General features: G+C 41.2%; 1 protein-coding gene across 2 annotated transcripts in view; it reads right to left on the bottom strand.

The window, feature by feature from the left end:
* ZZEF1 (zinc finger ZZ-type and EF-hand domain containing 1) overlaps positions 1 to 18,964 on the bottom strand; it is a 114,971-nt gene that overhangs the window by 10,623 nt on the left and 85,384 nt on the right. For both annotated transcript variants that reach the window (XM_075589988.1, XM_075589989.1), the window contains exons 39-50: positions 18,595 to 18,725; positions 17,773 to 18,050; positions 15,325 to 15,499; positions 12,587 to 12,719; positions 11,535 to 11,731; positions 8,732 to 8,851; positions 7,653 to 7,841; positions 7,114 to 7,214; positions 5,956 to 6,073; positions 3,865 to 4,224; positions 1,408 to 1,551; positions 265 to 433 (exon numbers count right to left, since the gene is read on the bottom strand). In XM_075589988.1, coding sequence (XP_075446103.1) covers positions 265 to 433; positions 1,408 to 1,551; positions 3,865 to 4,224; positions 5,956 to 6,073; positions 7,114 to 7,214; positions 7,653 to 7,841; positions 8,732 to 8,851; positions 11,535 to 11,731; positions 12,587 to 12,719; positions 15,325 to 15,499; positions 17,773 to 18,050; positions 18,595 to 18,725 — 2,115 coding nt within the window. The remainder of the gene's footprint in view (positions 1 to 264; positions 434 to 1,407; positions 1,552 to 3,864; positions 4,225 to 5,955; positions 6,074 to 7,113; positions 7,215 to 7,652; positions 7,842 to 8,731; positions 8,852 to 11,534; positions 11,732 to 12,586; positions 12,720 to 15,324; positions 15,500 to 17,772; positions 18,051 to 18,594; positions 18,726 to 18,964) is intronic.

Genomic DNA, 18,964 nt, shown 5'->3' with positions numbered 1-18,964 from the left:
TTGCTTTATTTCTGTGGCCAGTGGCATGGGCATGTCTGATTATATAATAAGACACTCACAATAAATCCAGGCCCCTCAAAAGGTTGGTACTGTACTATTTATGGTATCCAAGACAGAAGGGATAAAGCAACATGCTCAGTCACCCAGAGCTGGCAGATGGTCATAAACCAACGTCTCCCACTTGATAGGCAGTGCATTACCAAGGCAACCTCTTCGCCCTCATCCATGTCACCAGCACTATTATATATTATCATCTGAACATACCTGGAAGTTCAAAGTCTATCCATTTCTGTGGTGATCCACTAAACCTGTGCTCGTCTTGCTTGAAGTCGGAGGAGCTAGAGATAACCAACTCATCACAGCCCTCCTCTGTGTTGCACTGTGGGTCAAACTTGATTGAGAAATAAATGGCACCAGGAATGTGGACTTTGTCCTATACCAAAAAAAAAGTTTACAAGTACAAGCTAAAAGAAGTATTTTGATTTTCTTGGTCCACTTTATATACACTTATGTAAACATGGTGTACTCACTAGTTAGGAGCCACCAAAATGTTGAATGTAATCCGCAAATGCATTAGTTTACCATTAAACAGGAAATGCATGTGCTACACAGAACAAAATACACACTACCATTTATACTGTAATGCACATTTTGGACTGTATTCCTCAGGAAGACAAATGAACTTCATACAAAAGAATGTATTCTTATCTATGTGTGCCTTGTGTTCGTTTGACCCTCTTTACTTTGAACGGTCTCACCATCCATTGTCTTGTTCAGAGCTAAATCGTAAAGCATTACAATCTGAAGAGTGAACCTACCTGTTGCCCTTAATAAAACCAGAGACGTGTTTACCAAGAAGCGCTAGTCCATATGACACTTTCCATTCAAGCAAATGGGTCATATCTACTAAGACATAATGGAAGATATCTTACGAAGTAGCACTGCTTCGTAAATATGGACCAATACGAAAAAGTAGGAGAGGGAAATAAGGTGCAATTGATTAAACCAATACAGCAGCCAATTAAATGTTTTTAACGTACACAAATAAAGAAAAATGTGTCAATACTTTAATTAACCTGTGCTTACTGCGCTGGAATTGAAGCAGTTAGAATTCTGCATACACACACTGTGAAATCAGAACATTCGTGTCTATTATTCTACCGTGCCTCCTATTACTGTTCTGTATATTAAGGTTGGAGAGCAATGCTCTTTATTCACAATTTCTACATTATAGTCATGAGTGAGTTGTGCTAAAGGAGGCGTGTTGGTTTGGGAGAAAATATTGGAGACTGCCAAATACACTGTTACGATTTTTGTGACATGATCAGTGCTGGTGAGGCCTGAGCACTGAACTACAATTCCCTCTCGTACAATCCTTCAATTCTAAATAGTGAAGACTCGAAGTACCTCAAAGTTGGTATTGTTGTTGTACGGGTGTTTGGATTCGCAGACTTTAACGGCCGTCCCACGCTCTTCCATAAACTGACACGCTGTGAGAGCCACTGTACCCAGTATACTCCCACTGCAGCCACCAAGCACTTTCTGCAAGATCTACCAACACAATAGGAATTAAACGTTTTGTAACAATTAATATATACCAGCATTGCCCGTTTAAAAGTGTACTGTCTTACAAACAGAAAATTATAATGGAGAAAGTTTCCAGTGTCAACCTATTTTCCTTTAAAGTGGCATCTTCTGTCTGGGTGGGAGTGAGTGTGAAAAAACCCCTTCCTCCCTGAAATCAAAATTGTATACACACCCCCAACAAGCACCCACTGCCGGGAATGTTTATTTTGTATGTTGTTTATCCGCTATGTCCTGTAACTCACCGTAAAAAATAAGCATCGCAGATTCTTCTATTGGGGTGTAAAATGGATTTGAGAACACTGGGGGGGTAGAGAGACTGGGCTAATTGTATGTTAAATATATAGGCAATTCCAAAAAAAAATGTTTGGGTTATTGTTCTCTAGAGAAACTTTGAAAGGAAATTCAAACTTATTTCATTATCTTAATATATAAAATTGAAATTTGTGGGGTTGTTGCTAGATGTGGTGAATCTGATTGGTCTGTGGGTCTGTCACTCAGCCTCTGGCCAATCAGATTGGTCTGTATCCCTGCCCCGCCCCGCCCGCCTCTCATTGGCCTGCGTGGCTCTATGACGTCACCCAACTGCCACTCTCTTCTCCTCCTCACCTGCCCACAACCACCCGCCACTAACACTAACAGCCGCTCCGGCGCAGGCCTTACCTCTCCCCCACCACAAACCCACCTCCCCCAGTCACAACACTAACAGCCGCTCCGGCGCAGGCCTCACCTCTCCCCCACCACAAACCCCCCTCCCCCCGGTCACAACACTAACAGCCGCTCCTACCGAGCATACTCCCCCCCTGGCTTCCCCGCTTGCAGCCAGCGGTGTGGGGGCGGGAGGCGGCGCCACTGGGGAGACCAACTGGAATCCCGGCACTCTCTCGCTCCTGCCCAGCCACCGATCGCTCCATGCTAAACTACGGCCGCAGATGGAGGACGGGGCCGGCCACACCACACCACGGGAGTGCCTCTCCTCCCTGAATCCCTTACCTTACATTTCGAGGAGAGGGACATCTGAAACCGCTGCTAGCGAGGACCGGGGGGTCATGCATGGGGGGGGGGGGGGGGAGACAATGATGTGCAGTTCAGGGGGGAGAATAATGTGAGGTGCAGGGGGGGAGAGAGATGTGGGGTGCAGGGGGGAGAGACAGATGTGGGGTGCAAGGGGGAGAGTGATGTGGGGTGCAGGGGGGAGAGTGATGTGGGGTGCAGGGGGGAGAGTGATGTGGGGTGCAGGGGGGAGAGTGATGTGGGGTGCAGGGGGGCAGTTTTGTGGGGTGCAGGGGGTTGGACAGTCATGTGGGGTGCAGGGTGGGGAGACCGCAGCTGTGAAGGAGGGGGGGACGACCATCTGTGAAGGGGGTTAAATTCCGGGCAACGCCGGGTATATCAGCTAGTAATCACATAAGAAAGATGCATGTTCCACTCCAGTCGTAGAACCGAGTAGAACATGGGACTGCATAACACAAGCGTTATGAGCTAAAGGAAGTGAAACATCTCCTAGGTTTCAGGTCATCATGAGAGAAACGCAACACTAAAATGAAAAATGACTAGAGCTATCACATTGGAACAAAAAGTACCACTTACCAAGTGTTGGCCCCTTAAACATACACACTGTATGGTATCTTGCCATTGGTGCACGGGGTTCTGAACTTCAGCTAGCTATACAGTCATATTTAGCCTTGCTTTGTATTTCACAATGTTAGACAATTACCCTTTTAGGGGTTTAAATAACAAATATCTGAATTGCTATTACGAAAACGATGTTCTGAAAACATCAAAATTTGACATCACCACTTGTTCCGGATGTTAGCAAAAGAATAGTAGGGAAATTGTAGCTGTGTGTCATTAAAATGACTCTGGAGTCATGTAAACCCTATATTGGTACTTATATTTATTGAGCTAAGAAAATTCAGAAATCTTTAAGTGCGCCTGATTAAGGTCTTATTTTATCTTCTAAGGTCACACATATGCAATGGAGAAAATGTCTTAATCTGAGAGCCGGTGAAACAGCAGAGAATAAGCATTAACACTTGGGAGAAATTAGGTCAAGAAGGATGAAATCCCACAACAGGAACAGCACAGTGAACTTTGCGTTCATACACTGCATGAGCTTTGTCGGCCTTTGCAAGCAGTTCAACTCGTTTTTCCCCTAAGGCCTAGCCCTTCTTGACAAACACACTTTCTCCAGATCAATATACGTCAGGCATGTTCAGCAACAGCATGGATAAGAGTATTTTATGAACAGGGCTTTTTGGTCAAAAACAGTACTATTACCTTCTCCCATAGTTGCTTCTCTTCCAGGTGCATCAGCATGTTCAAAATGTATGTTATGTCAGCTGGTCCACTAAGCTCCAGGATGTCCTCATTTAATTGAACTCCATCAGGCCATTCAGCCAACAGGGATGCCAGCACATGACGAGAATAAACCACAGCTGTGGCCTCATTAACGTGGTACAGGCAATCCCGTATTGCAATTTTGCTGCGCGAGTCCAGCTTCTTGCGCAGGAGGATGGAGCTCTTTGTGCGCCGTTGCTTGGCAAAGCTGAGCTGAAGATCATTTTCGCTGGTTACGATAAGTTTCTGGCTGACTGGATTGGTCTCCTCGGTTGCTTTTTCCCAGTGCACTGGCTTTGGCTGCAAGATGGATAATTACAGGTTTCGAGAGAGAAGCTTTCCGCTTTAAAGACTGTGTAGGTGCGTTCAATTTAAAGCGTGGGAAGCAATCATTTTTTATACATGGTGCTCAGAGAATCACTCACCGAGTTTAGCTTGATATTTTCCTTAGGTAAAACGCTTACCATGCTTTCTGCATTTTCTCTTCACAGCATACTGATATACTGTATATCATATATAGTGTGTGTGTATAATATATATATATGTATATATGTATATATATATGTATATATATATATATATCCAAACAAGAGTGACCTAGGCGCAAGTAAAAACAAGAAAAACAATTATTACCCTATGTTTGTTTTTCTTGTTTTTACTTGCGCCTAGGTCACTCTTGTTTGGATATCCTTATATACCAGCCCGTGGAGCGGTAGACCTTTTGGCTGCAGACTTAATCAGGGAAAGTTAGATTGTGAGGTAGTATACCCTCCTATATATGTGGTAAATATCATTATTAGTCTAATTGTGATTGCGCTTATTGTAGTTTTTTGTTATATATATATATATATATATATATATATATATATATATATATATATATATATATATATATATATATATATATATACAGTGGTCGACAAATCCCCAAAAAATCTACTCGCCACCTAGTACCACACATGTGCTGCTTGGGCCAATAGGCGCTCGCCACAATGTTAAATCCACTCGCCCGGGGCGTGCAAATGTATAGGTTTGTCAAACACTGTATATATACATATATATATTATACACATCAAATAGAACATAAATGCATATCAACGCGTTACACAATCCTTCAAATATATTCAATTAGATGCTTTTATTAAGTATGATAGCTTTTTTTCTTCAAGCAGGGCAAAGAGGGCACATCCTAAACTCAAGGCAAATCTGCGTGCAAGATTTTTCATTGTTGGAGCATTGTATTCAACACATTGCTATATTTAAGAAGCACACATACTGCAGCCCGACCACTGCTGCATGGAAATCTATTGCTTCTTTCCTACTTGCATATTTCATGGAAAAGATACAAATCTATAATAGTGTTTTGAACAGGGATTCCAAGGAACCCTTGGGTACCGCAGGCATCCCTAAAGGGTTCCCTGCAATTTTCAGATCATTTGAAAATTGTACCAAATACAGATGAATTCACAATGCATCCGATCTCAGACGCGCTATTAGAGAGGGTTGGGGTTCCTTACAATAAATCCGATCTCAGACACGCTATTAGAGAGGGTTGGGGTTCCTTACAATGCATCTGGTATCAGGCACGCTATTAGAGAGGGGTGGGGTTCCTTACAATGCATCTGATCTAAGACGCGCTATTAGAGAGGGTTGGGGTTCCTTACAATGCATCTGATCTCATACGCGCTATTAGAGAGGGTTGGGGTTCCTTACAATGCATCTGGTATCAGGCACGCTATTTGAGAGGGTTGGGGTTCCTCAAAATTTTACAATATAATTATAGGGTTCCGTAAACAATATAATTCTTGAAAAACACTGATCTACGATAGCAAATGCCTTTTTCACAGCTGCGGCAGATGACGTGCACCAAGGGAATTAAGACATTGGCTAACACACCAACCTACTGGAAGAGGTCAGAAGTCACTGAATGGGGGCTCAGCTACTCCACTGCAAAATAATATCATGCTTGTACAGTCAATAAAATAAATGTATAAAATTATACGGACATACTAAAAATTGTGTCATACATACCGTGCAAGGGGAAACGACCCCCTTCACGCTCTGCTCCTCTGATACCAAAGACTTACGGGCTTGCCATTTCTGAGCTATTTTCTTGACTTTCTCATCTACACCCGAGTTTCCATCAAATCTTTGGGAAAGGAAAGACGCAGAGATTGCAGTCAGTGCTCATATGTTTTGCAAATCTCAGCACACACAGATCCTTATCTCCTACTCTGTTTTGTGGCTCTATTTTAATCTTTCAACAAATTCCCTACATAGCTTGGGTGTGCTTTACAGAAATGGTGTCATGCGCGGTTGTGCTGAATCGGCTGCCGAGAAAAGCCAGAGCACACTATAAAAAGGTGACGTTTAGTAACACCCCAAACTTGAGGAGAGCCCGTGGAGACTACAGGAGGCAGCAGCAGAGAACAGCGTGGTAACACGCATCGTCCAGCTCCTCCCAGGGAGCAACAAACGTGCCGCCATCAGCAGCTCTGAGACACGGCACATCTCGGGGACTGTTGGGCTGAACCGTAACAGATGAGAGGGGATACTCTCTTTAATTATCCACCGCGCATATCCTACCTGCGTCTAGCAAGTAGGGCATCTACTTATTGCAGCGGATTGCCATTGGAAGTCATTACTATAATATATATTATTGTGGTTATTTTGTATTTTTATATTGTTTTATACTACTTTTAATAAATGTACAATCCCTTTTGTCACTTACCTGTCATTTTCACTTATTACCTCTGAGGCTATCTTCCAGTGCTAAATGCTGTGCTGTCATATACACCAAACAGTATTAAGCGTTACTTTTTTTATTTTTTTATTGCATGCACTGGATTTCCATCTGCATTGAAATTCGATTGAAGCAACTAGGACATTTGTCTTCTACCAAACAGCTTACGGTTGTATTTTACATTGGTGTGATTTGTCACACTACACCGTGACTTTAATATCCGGTGCCGAATACATTTCCTTTTTGTTTTGTTTAGCAACACCTCATCACATCAGCTTATTAGATTCATAGAGAGTGCTGAAGGTGAAGCAGAACAGAATATCAGCTAAACAGGCATGGACATTTCCTCTTCAAGCCCAAGAACACTTAAGTCAGAGAGAAAACATGGAGAGCCTGCAGCATTGTTACAAGCCCGCCAGCGCCATACAAAAAGTTTAATATTTTACCTCTCCTGAACCTCCAAGAAGAAGGAGTCTATTTGTTTCATTTGCATTTCATATATCGCACGAAGAATGTGTAAAGGTGCATGGAAAGTGTCACGAGTCATCTGAAACAATATTGGCAGAACATAAAGTTAACACATACACTTGGGGCCAACAAAGTCCTGGTGGACACACACAGCGATGCCAATACGTTTTAGAGCAACATATTCTAAAGACATTAAAAATCTATTAGAAGCTAAATCCCATGTGAAGCTGGTGTTTTTCTGGAAGCTTTTTGGTATTGAAGAGGCTCAGTTTTGCAAGTCGGGGATGTTTAGCTCGGTGAGAAGAGGAACGATCTTTGCCAAAGGGGCATGAAACACACTGCAGATCAAGACACCGCAGAGCAATTCAACGCAGAGCATTGATCTCAAATATGCAGCTCTCCTCTCCAAAGTACAAAACATGCTTATTTAGCAAACAAGCTAGTTTCAGTTTTCACTGTTAAGCACAATTTTACAAGATTTTTTTTTAAATAGCTTGTATTAAAATGAAAAAATTACCTCTAGGCATATTTTGGTAGCTTCATCAAGACCCTGTAACGGATCTGGTTCGATTGGACCCAAATCAATGTTGCGGTCAAAATCAATGGCGAGGTCCAAATCATAATCTTGCTTTTCGCCGCGTGATTCTGCTCTCTCAGGCAGGGCGCTCGTCTCTTTCTTTGAGGAATACAGCATAATAGACAAGATCTGTGGAAAACACCAGGGCAGAGTTATTGCAGATCTACTGGAGCCGTCATTGATCATCAGAACCAGGTCAAAATTTACTATTAAATAAAACAATGCTGTATGCCATGACGTCTCAGGAGATGTGAATCCATAACAATAATGTCCAAAACAGCATGGCGCCCATCTCAAATGTCACAGCACAAAATAGTAGAAGCAAGAACGAGGGCTCTTTAACTGGCCTAGATGTGGCCCTCAGGCGCTCAGCTGACCAAGCAACTACTGTAATATGGAATTAGCCGGAGCAAAGTGCCGTTATTTTTACTCTAAAATGCAATTGAAAATAAAAGTAAATATATGGTACAGATGTTAAACAGGCTTTCAAAATATTGCAAACGGTCTTCAAATGTCTCTAAAAATTACATTATAATAAACTTGTGGTCCTAAATGTTTTCTAATCTGGCCCCTTTGTAGAACTGGTTGAAGAGCTCCGGTATATAGTACATTACCGGTATATAGTACACTACCGGTATATTGTACACTACCGGTATATTGTACACTACCGGTATATAGTACACTACCGGTATATTGTACACTACAAATAAGGCTCTTTTTTTTTTTTTACTTCTATGCTTTTAATATACAAAAGGAAAATGCGCCCCGTCTCCCTCTATTCTGATGATGGGAAAAGCCTAGCTCCCCAAAGCTTGTCCATGTAACAATTGTAATGTTTTTTTATTTTTGATCAGACAACAAAATAGTTGATAACTTTCGCTGTATACATTGGATTGCACTGGTACGGCTACAGCTGTTTTTGTCCCTCTTCCAGCATTTAAGGCATCACAAATACAGTGGGTTCAATTAGGAACTCTGCACACAACAAAAAAGGGGGTGCTCAGGTCCCGCGGCGTTACCTCCAAGTCTCGAAGCAGCCATGTTTTACTGAAGCCAGTCCCTTTACGGCATTTCCTCACCAACAACTTAAGTAAACCAGAGTGAACGAAAGCAGTCTGAAGCTCTTCAAAGCCGTGATTCTGCAAGAAAAAAACCCAGCACAGGTATTTTTATACCCCACACAAAAAATAGAAAAAAATGCACTACCAACAAAGCAGTATTTTATTTCGAGGCAATTCAAGAAGCATTCCACTTGGAAAGTCTTGCAAAAACAGCAGTGATGTTTCAGGAGAAACAAACCCAGATAGTGTATACTGTGGAAAACGGTTTTCCTTTTTTGGTTTTGACCACATTGTAAAGCAAAAGCAGGGGTTTCACTGGGAGGATATCTGGGATGCCGCAACAAAAACCTCAATTTGTACCCCCATTAAGGAAAACATCTAGAAAATTTTATTCCACTGGTACCTCACCCCGAGTAGGCTGAGCCAGGCCTTCCCTGGCCTGTCACACCTCTGTTGGAGGGGATGCGGCCAGCAGGGAGACCTGGTACACATACTGTGGACCTGTCCCGTGTTGGGCCCTTTTTGGGATATGATCCGAGCCATGGTGGAGGAGATAAGTGAGGTGGAGGTCCCACATCCGGTGTCGTTTCTGCTGGGTAAACCAATAGAAGGCCTCCCCCCTCAGACCAAAAAATTTATATCATTTGTACTAACTGCAGCCCACCGCTCAATAGCGGCAAAATGGAAAAAAACTAGACCACCCCAACAGGGAGATGGTCCTCATCAGAATCAGGGAAGTCCGTCTGATGGAACTCCTATCAGCTCGATTACAACAACAACTAGACAAATTCAACAAAGTCTGGGAAGCTTGGTCATATGACTAAACCCCCTTAAACTACTCAAAATCTGTTTTAGAGCTTGGTAGGCGTCGGACCCTGGGCGGGGTTGAGGGGGTGCCCCGTCTCCCCTTCCCCCCCCATCCCTCTCCCCCCTCTTTCTTCCTCTCCATGACTTTTGTACCAGCTTGCTGTGATATGATATTCTGTACCCTACCCTCTGAAAAACCCAATAAAAAATTCGAAGAAAAAAAAAAGCAGGGGTTTCCAGAGCAAATCTACTGTATCGGCCCTCGAGATCACACGAGATTAAACGGGATATCAGCCCCCAGGTTTAGCCACCAACTAACGAACGTGGAAATGATCTTGGTAAACGGGGGTCCCGGAGCTGGAGAAGGCATGCTTCAGCTCCGGAGGCCCCCGCTGCCAACTATCTAAAAAGAATAAACCATTTTACAAATCCCAGGTGTTGCTGCTACTTTAAGAAGGGAATAATGTTCCAAAAAAATTCATGAGGTACATAAATAACTATGAATCAGTCACCTGAAATAGATCAAGAGAATTAAATGTGTAACGATGTAAAGAAATTAAATAGGCGATTCCTGTCACTCAAGATAATATATTTTGCTACCAAGACAAGAAAATAATTTCACATTCATTTATACAGCTAAGTATAATCATAGATACGCAAGTGAATGGAAGTCATACAAAATGAAGATTCAGAACTGAATATCCATATGTATGAGAAAGATTTTTTCCCCCCCCATGTGTGTAGAAATTGTTTTTACATATAAAGATACATATAAAGATACATATATTAAGAAAAAATGAAATATGTAAGATAGTGTGGCCCATTAATACTCTGTATTGTTACTGTACATAAATTCACCTGCAGTATCTTTGGGATAAGTGTACACAAACCTCTACTTATTTACATGTTCGTAAAGAGGAAATCCAAGCAGCTTAAATTTAAAAAATATATATTTTTGGTTTTAATATATGCAGCCTTTGATTACCTTTATTGAAAACATATTACCTAATCTGCCAATCGAATCGTTCACCGGAGACCAATCAGCAGAAATCTGCTTCCCAGGCTTCACTAAATGGCTGCCTTTTAGTTTCAATCAATCCTTCAGACAGGGTAAGGCCTGAGACATAGTGCCCCAAACAGTGTGGAGGCCGTCAGGGGGCGGGCCAGTGACGTCACGGAGCTGGTTCGCCCTCATGGGCGAACCGCTCACGTGACCGGCCCTGCGCTCCGGCGAGCGCCAAATTTCAAAACTGCGTGAGGCACACGCTTCCGCAAGCGTGCGAGAGCCCCTGCAAAAAGCCGCTCTCATTGCGGCTGCAGGGGCTCAGTTTCGAGCAGCAGCGCGCCTCAGCACGGGTCAGCGCATAAGCACTGACCATGCCCGAGGCCTTACTCAGCAGCTACAATGTATTCTTATATCACTAATGTAACATTATCTATTGTTACAGCTTACAGCTCAAACTGCTGGGAATACTGGCAAGAAATTATCACAAACAGGAAAGTGTTACAAAGATCTTGCACTGCTTGGGAGGTGTCCTAAATCCTGCTATAGAAATCAAAGAATGCTCTGTATATTAACTCATTACAAAATGGCAGAGTTTAATTTAAAAAAGCGGTAGTATTATCTAATACTACAGAACTAATTTATTTTAAAAAACACACATTAGGATATTGCTTGGATGGCTCCTTTAAGAAATTCACCCCAGACATTGAGTATACATTTTGGGTCTAAGGCTGAAAAGCTACTAAATGCATATTAATTAATGGAAATGTTACAAATTGTGCCGTTTTAGTTTTTTAGTTGACTGTCAAGTTACTAAACAAAAGTTAAAAAAGCACAAGTGCTATTAAATTAGTTGAATCTTGTCACCTTAAATTATTTTCATGTACCTTAAGAACCAATGCACACGCGAACTCAAATGAGCAGGAATCAGAAGACAAACACACTTATTACCTTAAGTGTTTTATATAATCCTTTAAGAGCAAGTGATAGGACCCATGCAGCCTCTACTGCTTCTGCACAGCTGCTGTCCAAGGTGGATTGAAAAAGGTGATTTATCATGAAAGCAAAATGCTGAAGATACTTCTTGAGCTGGTCTTGCAAGCCTTGGCTTTCAGATTCACTCTGATGCATCAACTGGTAATCTTTCACTAAGAGGAGAAATAAACAGTTAATGCCGACAATATATACCAGTGTTTTTCAACAGGGGTTCTGGGAACCCTTGGGTTCCCTGTGCGTCTCTAAAGGGTTCCCGGAAAAATGTAGGTAATTTGAAAATTATACCAAATACATAAGTATTGACTATGCATCTGATCTCAGTCGCGCTATTACAGAGGGTTGGGGTTCCTTACAATGCATCTGATCTCAGACGCGCTATTAGAGAGGGTTGGGGTTCCTTACAATGCACCTGATCTCAGACACGCTATTAGAGAGGGTTGGGTTCCTTACAATGCATCTGATCTCAGACACACTATTAGAGAGGGTTGGGGTTCCTTACAATGCATCTGATCTCAGATGCGCTATTAGAGAGGGTTGGGGTTCCTTACAATGCATCTGATATCAGACGCGCTATTAGAGAGGGATGGGGTTCCGCAGAATTTCACAATATAATTATAGGCTTCCTTAACCAAAAAAAACAATATTAAAAAACACTGGTATACACCCTCACTATATTCAACTCTCAGCATGTTGCTCTGTCAGTGGGGAGTTGGACTGTCCGATCTCGGGAATGTGGAAATAAATATTTATATGCTGGGAAGAAGCTGGAGAGGTACAGCAAGCAGTAGAATAAAGGACTGAATCAAAAACGCTTACATGTTTCTTCATTTTTAATGAAATTGGAATAATAGGAAGACATTAAATTCACCTTTTACTGTTTAAAACCCCTTATACTTTACAAGAACTTTAAAACATGTATAAACAAAATGGAAAATAAAAAAGCATTTGCTGGAAGACCTTTAAGCTAATAACATTACTAAAAATGTAACTAGTTTAACAAAAATTACCCGTTTTCCTCTTTCGGGTTTTGATGTCAACAACAACAGCTCGGTTTTTTTCAGTGAAGTGCTTTAATAGGATGACATCATGCGGCTCTTTGGCGTTGTCTATATACACAGACCGTGCTCCCATACACAGAACCTGCAGGAAGACGCAACACAAACATGATTGCAATTGAGTAGATGTGATGCACTGATTTAATTGCTTACAAAGATATATATATATATATATATATATTTTTTTAACTATCCAAAGGATAAAGAGTGCCTGCTCATAAAACACAGTATTCAGGAAACGTTTTTTTTTGTTGCCACTATTACAACAGCTATAAACAAGAGTAATCAGGACTAGTGTCATATGTGAATTAACAGCACAACAACGGAGCAGGCTACAGTATGTTAGAAAAGTCACAACTTGGAATCAGTAACATACAGCCATTCACCTGCTCATGTATTGGAAGCTGTATGCAAAGAAGAGCAGAGGTACCCTGCCTGGGGTACCCCACAGAGTACACAACGAACAATGCACAGCTTGCCTTTTGTATATTAGCTATGCAAGTAACACATATCAAATACCAAGTTATCACAGACAAATGTTCTTCTAATATACAAATTGAGTATTTGGATATTTATTTTAAGTAGCCATTACAAATGTATAGATGGACATGGACATTAAAGCTGCATTTCAGTCTTTTTTTTTTAATTTATTTTTTTACTTCAATAGTTTCATGTGTGCAATCTCTAATTACCTAAAGAACTGTATAGCTGCCGGTCAATTCGTTCTCCATGTATTGATCGGCGAAATTTGGTGACATCATTAGTGAAGGGATCTGTTTATATTCTGCTTCTTTCTCTCAGTGGAAGCTCATGAATATTCATGAGCACTCCTGCACTGACATGTGCAAGAGGGAGGGCGTGGCTGACAAAGGGGTGTGCCAGGGCTTGTGACAGGACATGAAGGGGCAGTGCCTTAGCAAATGGTTGTTAAAATAGAATACAAGAAAATTGGTCTTTCAAAATTGTTTTTTTAAAAACAGAAAATGCTAAAAGTATTTTTTCTTACTACAGAATGATTTATTAAAGAAAACCACACATGCAGGATATTGACTGAACTGCAGCTTTAACGTTTTTCATATGTAATCAAAGAAGAAAGCGTTGATCAAATTATTATTTTATTTTACTTAACATTATTTTAACACTTTCTAAAACGTCGTTTTAGAATGTTCATTTTGCGGAGTGAAAATGATGGAATTAGCATAGTAGATAGCGTAGCCAAAAGACTAACCACAGAATGAAAATACTTCCATCCTGATAAAAATATTACCAGTAGAATTTGGATATAAATAACACAAAATGTTTTTTTTTTATTTATTTTTGTTTACTTTTGCTTAGTCCTGGCTGGTCCAGGTTCAGTCCTCATAGCATTTTAACCAGACAGGCGTTTCAGGGAAGCAACTTGCTTTTTTAGCGAATCAGAGCTAGGTTATCCTATTAATTATGTGTTACAGGAACCTTGAAAGTCTGTCTGTCTGTCTGTCTGCCTGCCTGCCTGCCTGCCTGCCTGTCTTTATACAGATGCAGCCACCAGTATTAGATCACTTGCCATGAAAAAATCTGGGGCAATCTCCCAATAAACTGCAACATTTCTGTGAGATTTCTGCAACCAGACTAATGGCCCATCGGATTAACACAGCGGCGGGTCCCTGCAGTCCCATTCAACCTGACCAGGGACCCCTGCTGTGTTAATCCTATGGGTCATTAGTTTGGCAGCAGAATCTCACAAAAATGTTGAGGCATTTCATGCGAGATGCCTTCGTTTTTACCCAGGCAAGTGATCCGATACTGGTGGCTGCATCTGTATAGCGCCAAAAGTGTACTCACTTTACTTACAGATTTTCTTTGATATGTACACAAACCCCTTCACCAGCTGAGAGGGTCGCATGATCAAACTAGAGTATTCTGATAAAAAATCTATGTATACGCTATTCATTAAAAAGTGGCTATATACTTATTGCAAAGTCACAAAGACAATATAATACAGGGAATTATAATAATACAATAAGCGCAGCAAAGTCAGACAATAGGAAAGGAAATCCTTGACCCGTAGAGCTTACAATCTAAGTGATATGATGGGAGACTTACAGAGACAGAAGGTGAGGGAATAAGTGCAGTAGAGGGAATAAGTGTAGTAGATGGCAGGGCTTGGCCACAATGGTTGATAGGCGCAACTGACTGTTGGATAGTAGCTATGAGTCCAGGCTATTGGGACGCTTATTTTGCGATGTGAGTTTTAAGGTTGGTCGGTAGTAAATGAGATGGGTTAATACCATTAGCAGGGAAAGAAGTGTCATGGAGTCGTGAGTGAGAGTACATATGTATATGGCTGGGTCCAGGATTAGGAGAGATATCCCCAGCACCAAGAAGCACTGGGGATATCTCTCTTGTTGCAAATCAGAAATTTGCCTGGGTCCGTTTTAAATGATGTCCTATGATTCTGGTCTTCTACAGTACGTTCTTAACTAGAAAGCCCTCATTTCTTATGGACAATTATCCGCACTACATTGAATTAATTTCTTCTTAATCAAGGACTTCTATATTATGTATTGGTCGACACATTATATGCATTAGGCAATATGCAAATAAAGTTTGCACCTGGTTAGATTTGTGAATGAATGAATAGGTTCTCACTGCTTTCAATGCCATCTTGGTTTCACTAAAAAGGCGCAAATGAAACAAAGATATTTTACCTCTGGAAACCCAACCAGGACCAGCAATGTAAAGATGTTGGTGTTCTTTAGCTGGAAAGGCAGCTTTTTTATACAGCAGTCTGTATAAGCTGCTATCACATTGTGCCATTGAGGGGAGTCATTTAATTCTCTCAGAATATCGGTCACTGTACATGCCCAGTCCAGGCCCACTTTGCTGCAAGAAAAACCAAACACATATGTAATTTAGGAGAAAATAGAACAGTCAAGTAAAGGTTAGCTTCAACACCAATTGGAAACACCAATGCGTTCACTCTAGTAATGAACAGCTAAATGGAATATACATTTAAATATATTGAAACGGGCTGACAGAGTACATAGTCACTCTACAACACACACACACAAATAATGAATAAACAATAATGATAAATAAAGAATGAAGAATAAGTAAATGAATGATAAATACAAATAAATGAATGGAAAACAATGTTAAGTACTAGGTAATCGTGCCTACGTAGTGCTCCCTGAAGAAGCAAGCTGCTGTCGTGCAAATAACGTAGGAGGAAAGGACTTCACCGCCATCCATAGTAGTCGCGCCACTTGTGATGTTACCCAAGGTCCAAACTACAAACCGGGACACCGTGGGAGGGGGGGAGAAGATGTTGGCAGGAAGTACTAGGGAGCTTAACATCTGAGGACTGAAAGGGAGGTCCGTGCACTACTGGATCGGCTCGAACTACTAATGCCGATGACCTAAGCATTACTTTCTACTTTTGTTTAATGAAAAATGTTCAATACTTCCCCATTGCAGGCTTCTGTTAGCGGCCCACTGTTTCTGATAATAAATGTTAGCTTTCCCTGCTAAACTGTGATTGCAGATGCAAGCTCTGAACACCTTTTTATGTCCTTGATGGGAGAAATTACAATACTTGGTGACTTTACAGGTGAACGCAGCGTGATCTTCTCAAACAACCCACTGCATGCTGGTAAATGCAACGGATTGAAGTGTCATACAGTATACCATTGTCTGTGTTCTGGGATTCTAAGCAATGGCTCTGTATTTCCTTATCGAATTAGGAAGGGTAGAAGTATGCCGCTGATGAGACAGATACCACTTCAGACGTGTGTTAAGATCTGAGATTGTGGCAAAAGGTCTGATACAAACAATGTGTTGAACTCTTCACAATAAATCTCAGAAGAGGGAAATTCCACTAGAGATACACACACACACACACACACACTAGAAACAAAAGGCGACACAAGCGTATGAAATTCAAGTCGTTACCTGGCACACTCATATATAGAAGACAAAAACAGCACATACTGTACCATTTTTGGATACTTTTTTTAAGTCTTACATACTGTATATTTTTCACCCCGTTTTAGTGCCAATAATAATGTTGAGATTTAAAAATGATCCGAAAAAGAAAAATGGATACCGACACCCACAGATCTTGGCGATCAGTTTGTTCTGAGGTTATGGACTGTCCAGGGGAAGCAGACAATGGAATAATGGAATTACATTGGACACCATTTATTTATATTAAAGTTAATTGATGGTAAAGCAGCACCACAGATTTGAAGGGATTTTATCTACACATGGATAGTGAATGTGGTGCATTATATAATAATTATTAATAGCGCCAAGCAATTCCAATTCTCTAGAAGAAGCAAACCTATATTAATTGACGTGGCATGCAGGCTTACAAATGCTTTGGCCAAAGGGTTTAACCAAATACCCTTTTTCATGAGAATATTATGTTATCTTAGCCTAATTGGTAGGAGCGCAGGAATGGTTCTTTTTGTTTTTCTATATGTAAGGCTTATCTTTTTACCTGCAGCAAACATCTATAGGGAGGAGCGCGGTATCGTACAGTAAACCTACATTAATATCTGCAAAGCATTGCCATGGCTGAAATTATTTTGTTCCGTGTCCTGATAGATATTTAAAAGGTGGTTACATTTCATGCAGTTTCATGGAACATGAGAGTTCAGAGACCAGTGGATGTTTGTATGGGAAGAGATTAACTCTCCAGGTAGTCTTCCAGTGTGGTGTTGAGCAGACTATAACAAATGTTAAGAAGCCAAGTGTAAGAGATGTCCGTTACATTGAGTGGTGGGGCTCTAACAGGAGCTCTTCGCGTGACCATCATCCAGCAGCAACACGGCAACTGCTGGGACAGTGCAACGGCGTCCCAGGGGAGCGGCAGCCATCGTCATTTGTGGTCAACCGGGAAATCGCATGGAGTGGAGGACCTACCAGATGAGTGCTCTTTCAAGCAGTGCCTTTGGGGGTGCACTAATTAACGTCAGTTACATCTATTTGAATAAAGGGTATTACACGAAAACATATATTTGCTGGATGAGCCTGCAATGTATGTTTTTATGTATTTATTAAAAAGGTTAGGAAGAAATGCACAAAAAACAAAACCACAAAAGAAGTTTCACCAATTGTCAGATCTGATAGTAATATAATAAAAAATAAACAACCTGTCCAGACATACGGCTCCTAAACTGAACAGCAGCTGTGTAGTAATCCAACCGTCTGGCATAGTGTCGCCATCAGCTGCAGCCAACACACTGAGCTGAGAAGATAGGACCTCGCGCACTGCGGCGTCTACCTCTGCTGGAGGCAATCTCAGGATCAGCTGCCCCAGAAGACCCAATGTTAAGTGGTAGGATTCATTTAGGTGACCGGCATTGGAAATAACAACTTGAAACATCAGTGGGAGGATCTGCTCTAGGTTTACTATGGGGACCAAGGAGTCCTGGAAAAGAAAAATATAAATATCAATTTGGCAACCTGCATATTACCGGTCTAATCACAACTCCACTGTGACAACGTAGAAGTTAAAATGCAGACTGTCTGCACATAATACAAAAGCTCCTAATAGCAAGAATCCACAAAGTCCAGGCATACAGTGACAAGGAGGCTGAACCGCAGCTAACAGAACCGGGAATAATGTACTAATGCTTTCCTCTAGCAGCAAATAAAATAACTCTTACACAATGCCAATATGATTAGGAGACGTTTACAAAATGGAGAGATTACTTTACACACGTTGCATTACCTATGCAGTGCGTAGTAATATGTTTCTTTCAATTGAGTTTTTCATGTTCTCCTCCTCAATACAACAGAAACGTGTTAAACAAAACTAGAGACTTTCCCTGTTTTATATTTGATATACTGTATAGGCTGTGTGCTTAATCAGTGCAGTTCCGTTTGGAACGATTCACTTCAGTAGCAGATAATGCATTGTTTCAGACCCTTCTGGCAAAAGCAGGAGTACATATGTAATAATAAACGCTTACTGGTTTTAATGGAGGTAACATGGCAGCTATCAATCCCAGAATTCTTTCCTGGGAGCACTCTGCAAAGACTTGCTCCTGGCTTGGAATTATAGCCTTGTCGACGATGTGTTTTTTCAAAAAATCTTCAGTACCTAGAGAGAGAGGGGAGAAAAAAACCCAGCAAAAACAATTTACTTAAGGCCGCTTATGTGGAGGAGACAGTGTGGCATTGTACACACACACACTTCAAACAATATTTAGATGATAAGCTTACTCGTTATCAACTATTTAAGGCTCAAAGACAGACAAATATTGCACTTGATCTGGTGCTGGGTGATTGATTTAGAAACAGGAGTGTCATTTTTTGAATCATTAGTTGTAAATGCTCTAG

Source organism: Ascaphus truei, chromosome 3 (assembly GCF_040206685.1).
Source record: "Ascaphus truei isolate aAscTru1 chromosome 3, aAscTru1.hap1, whole genome shotgun sequence".
Lineage (NCBI taxonomy): Eukaryota > Metazoa > Chordata > Amphibia > Anura > Ascaphidae > Ascaphus > Ascaphus truei.
Note: the sequence above shows the minus strand (reverse complement) of the source record. Positions and strands in the feature narration are given on the sequence as shown.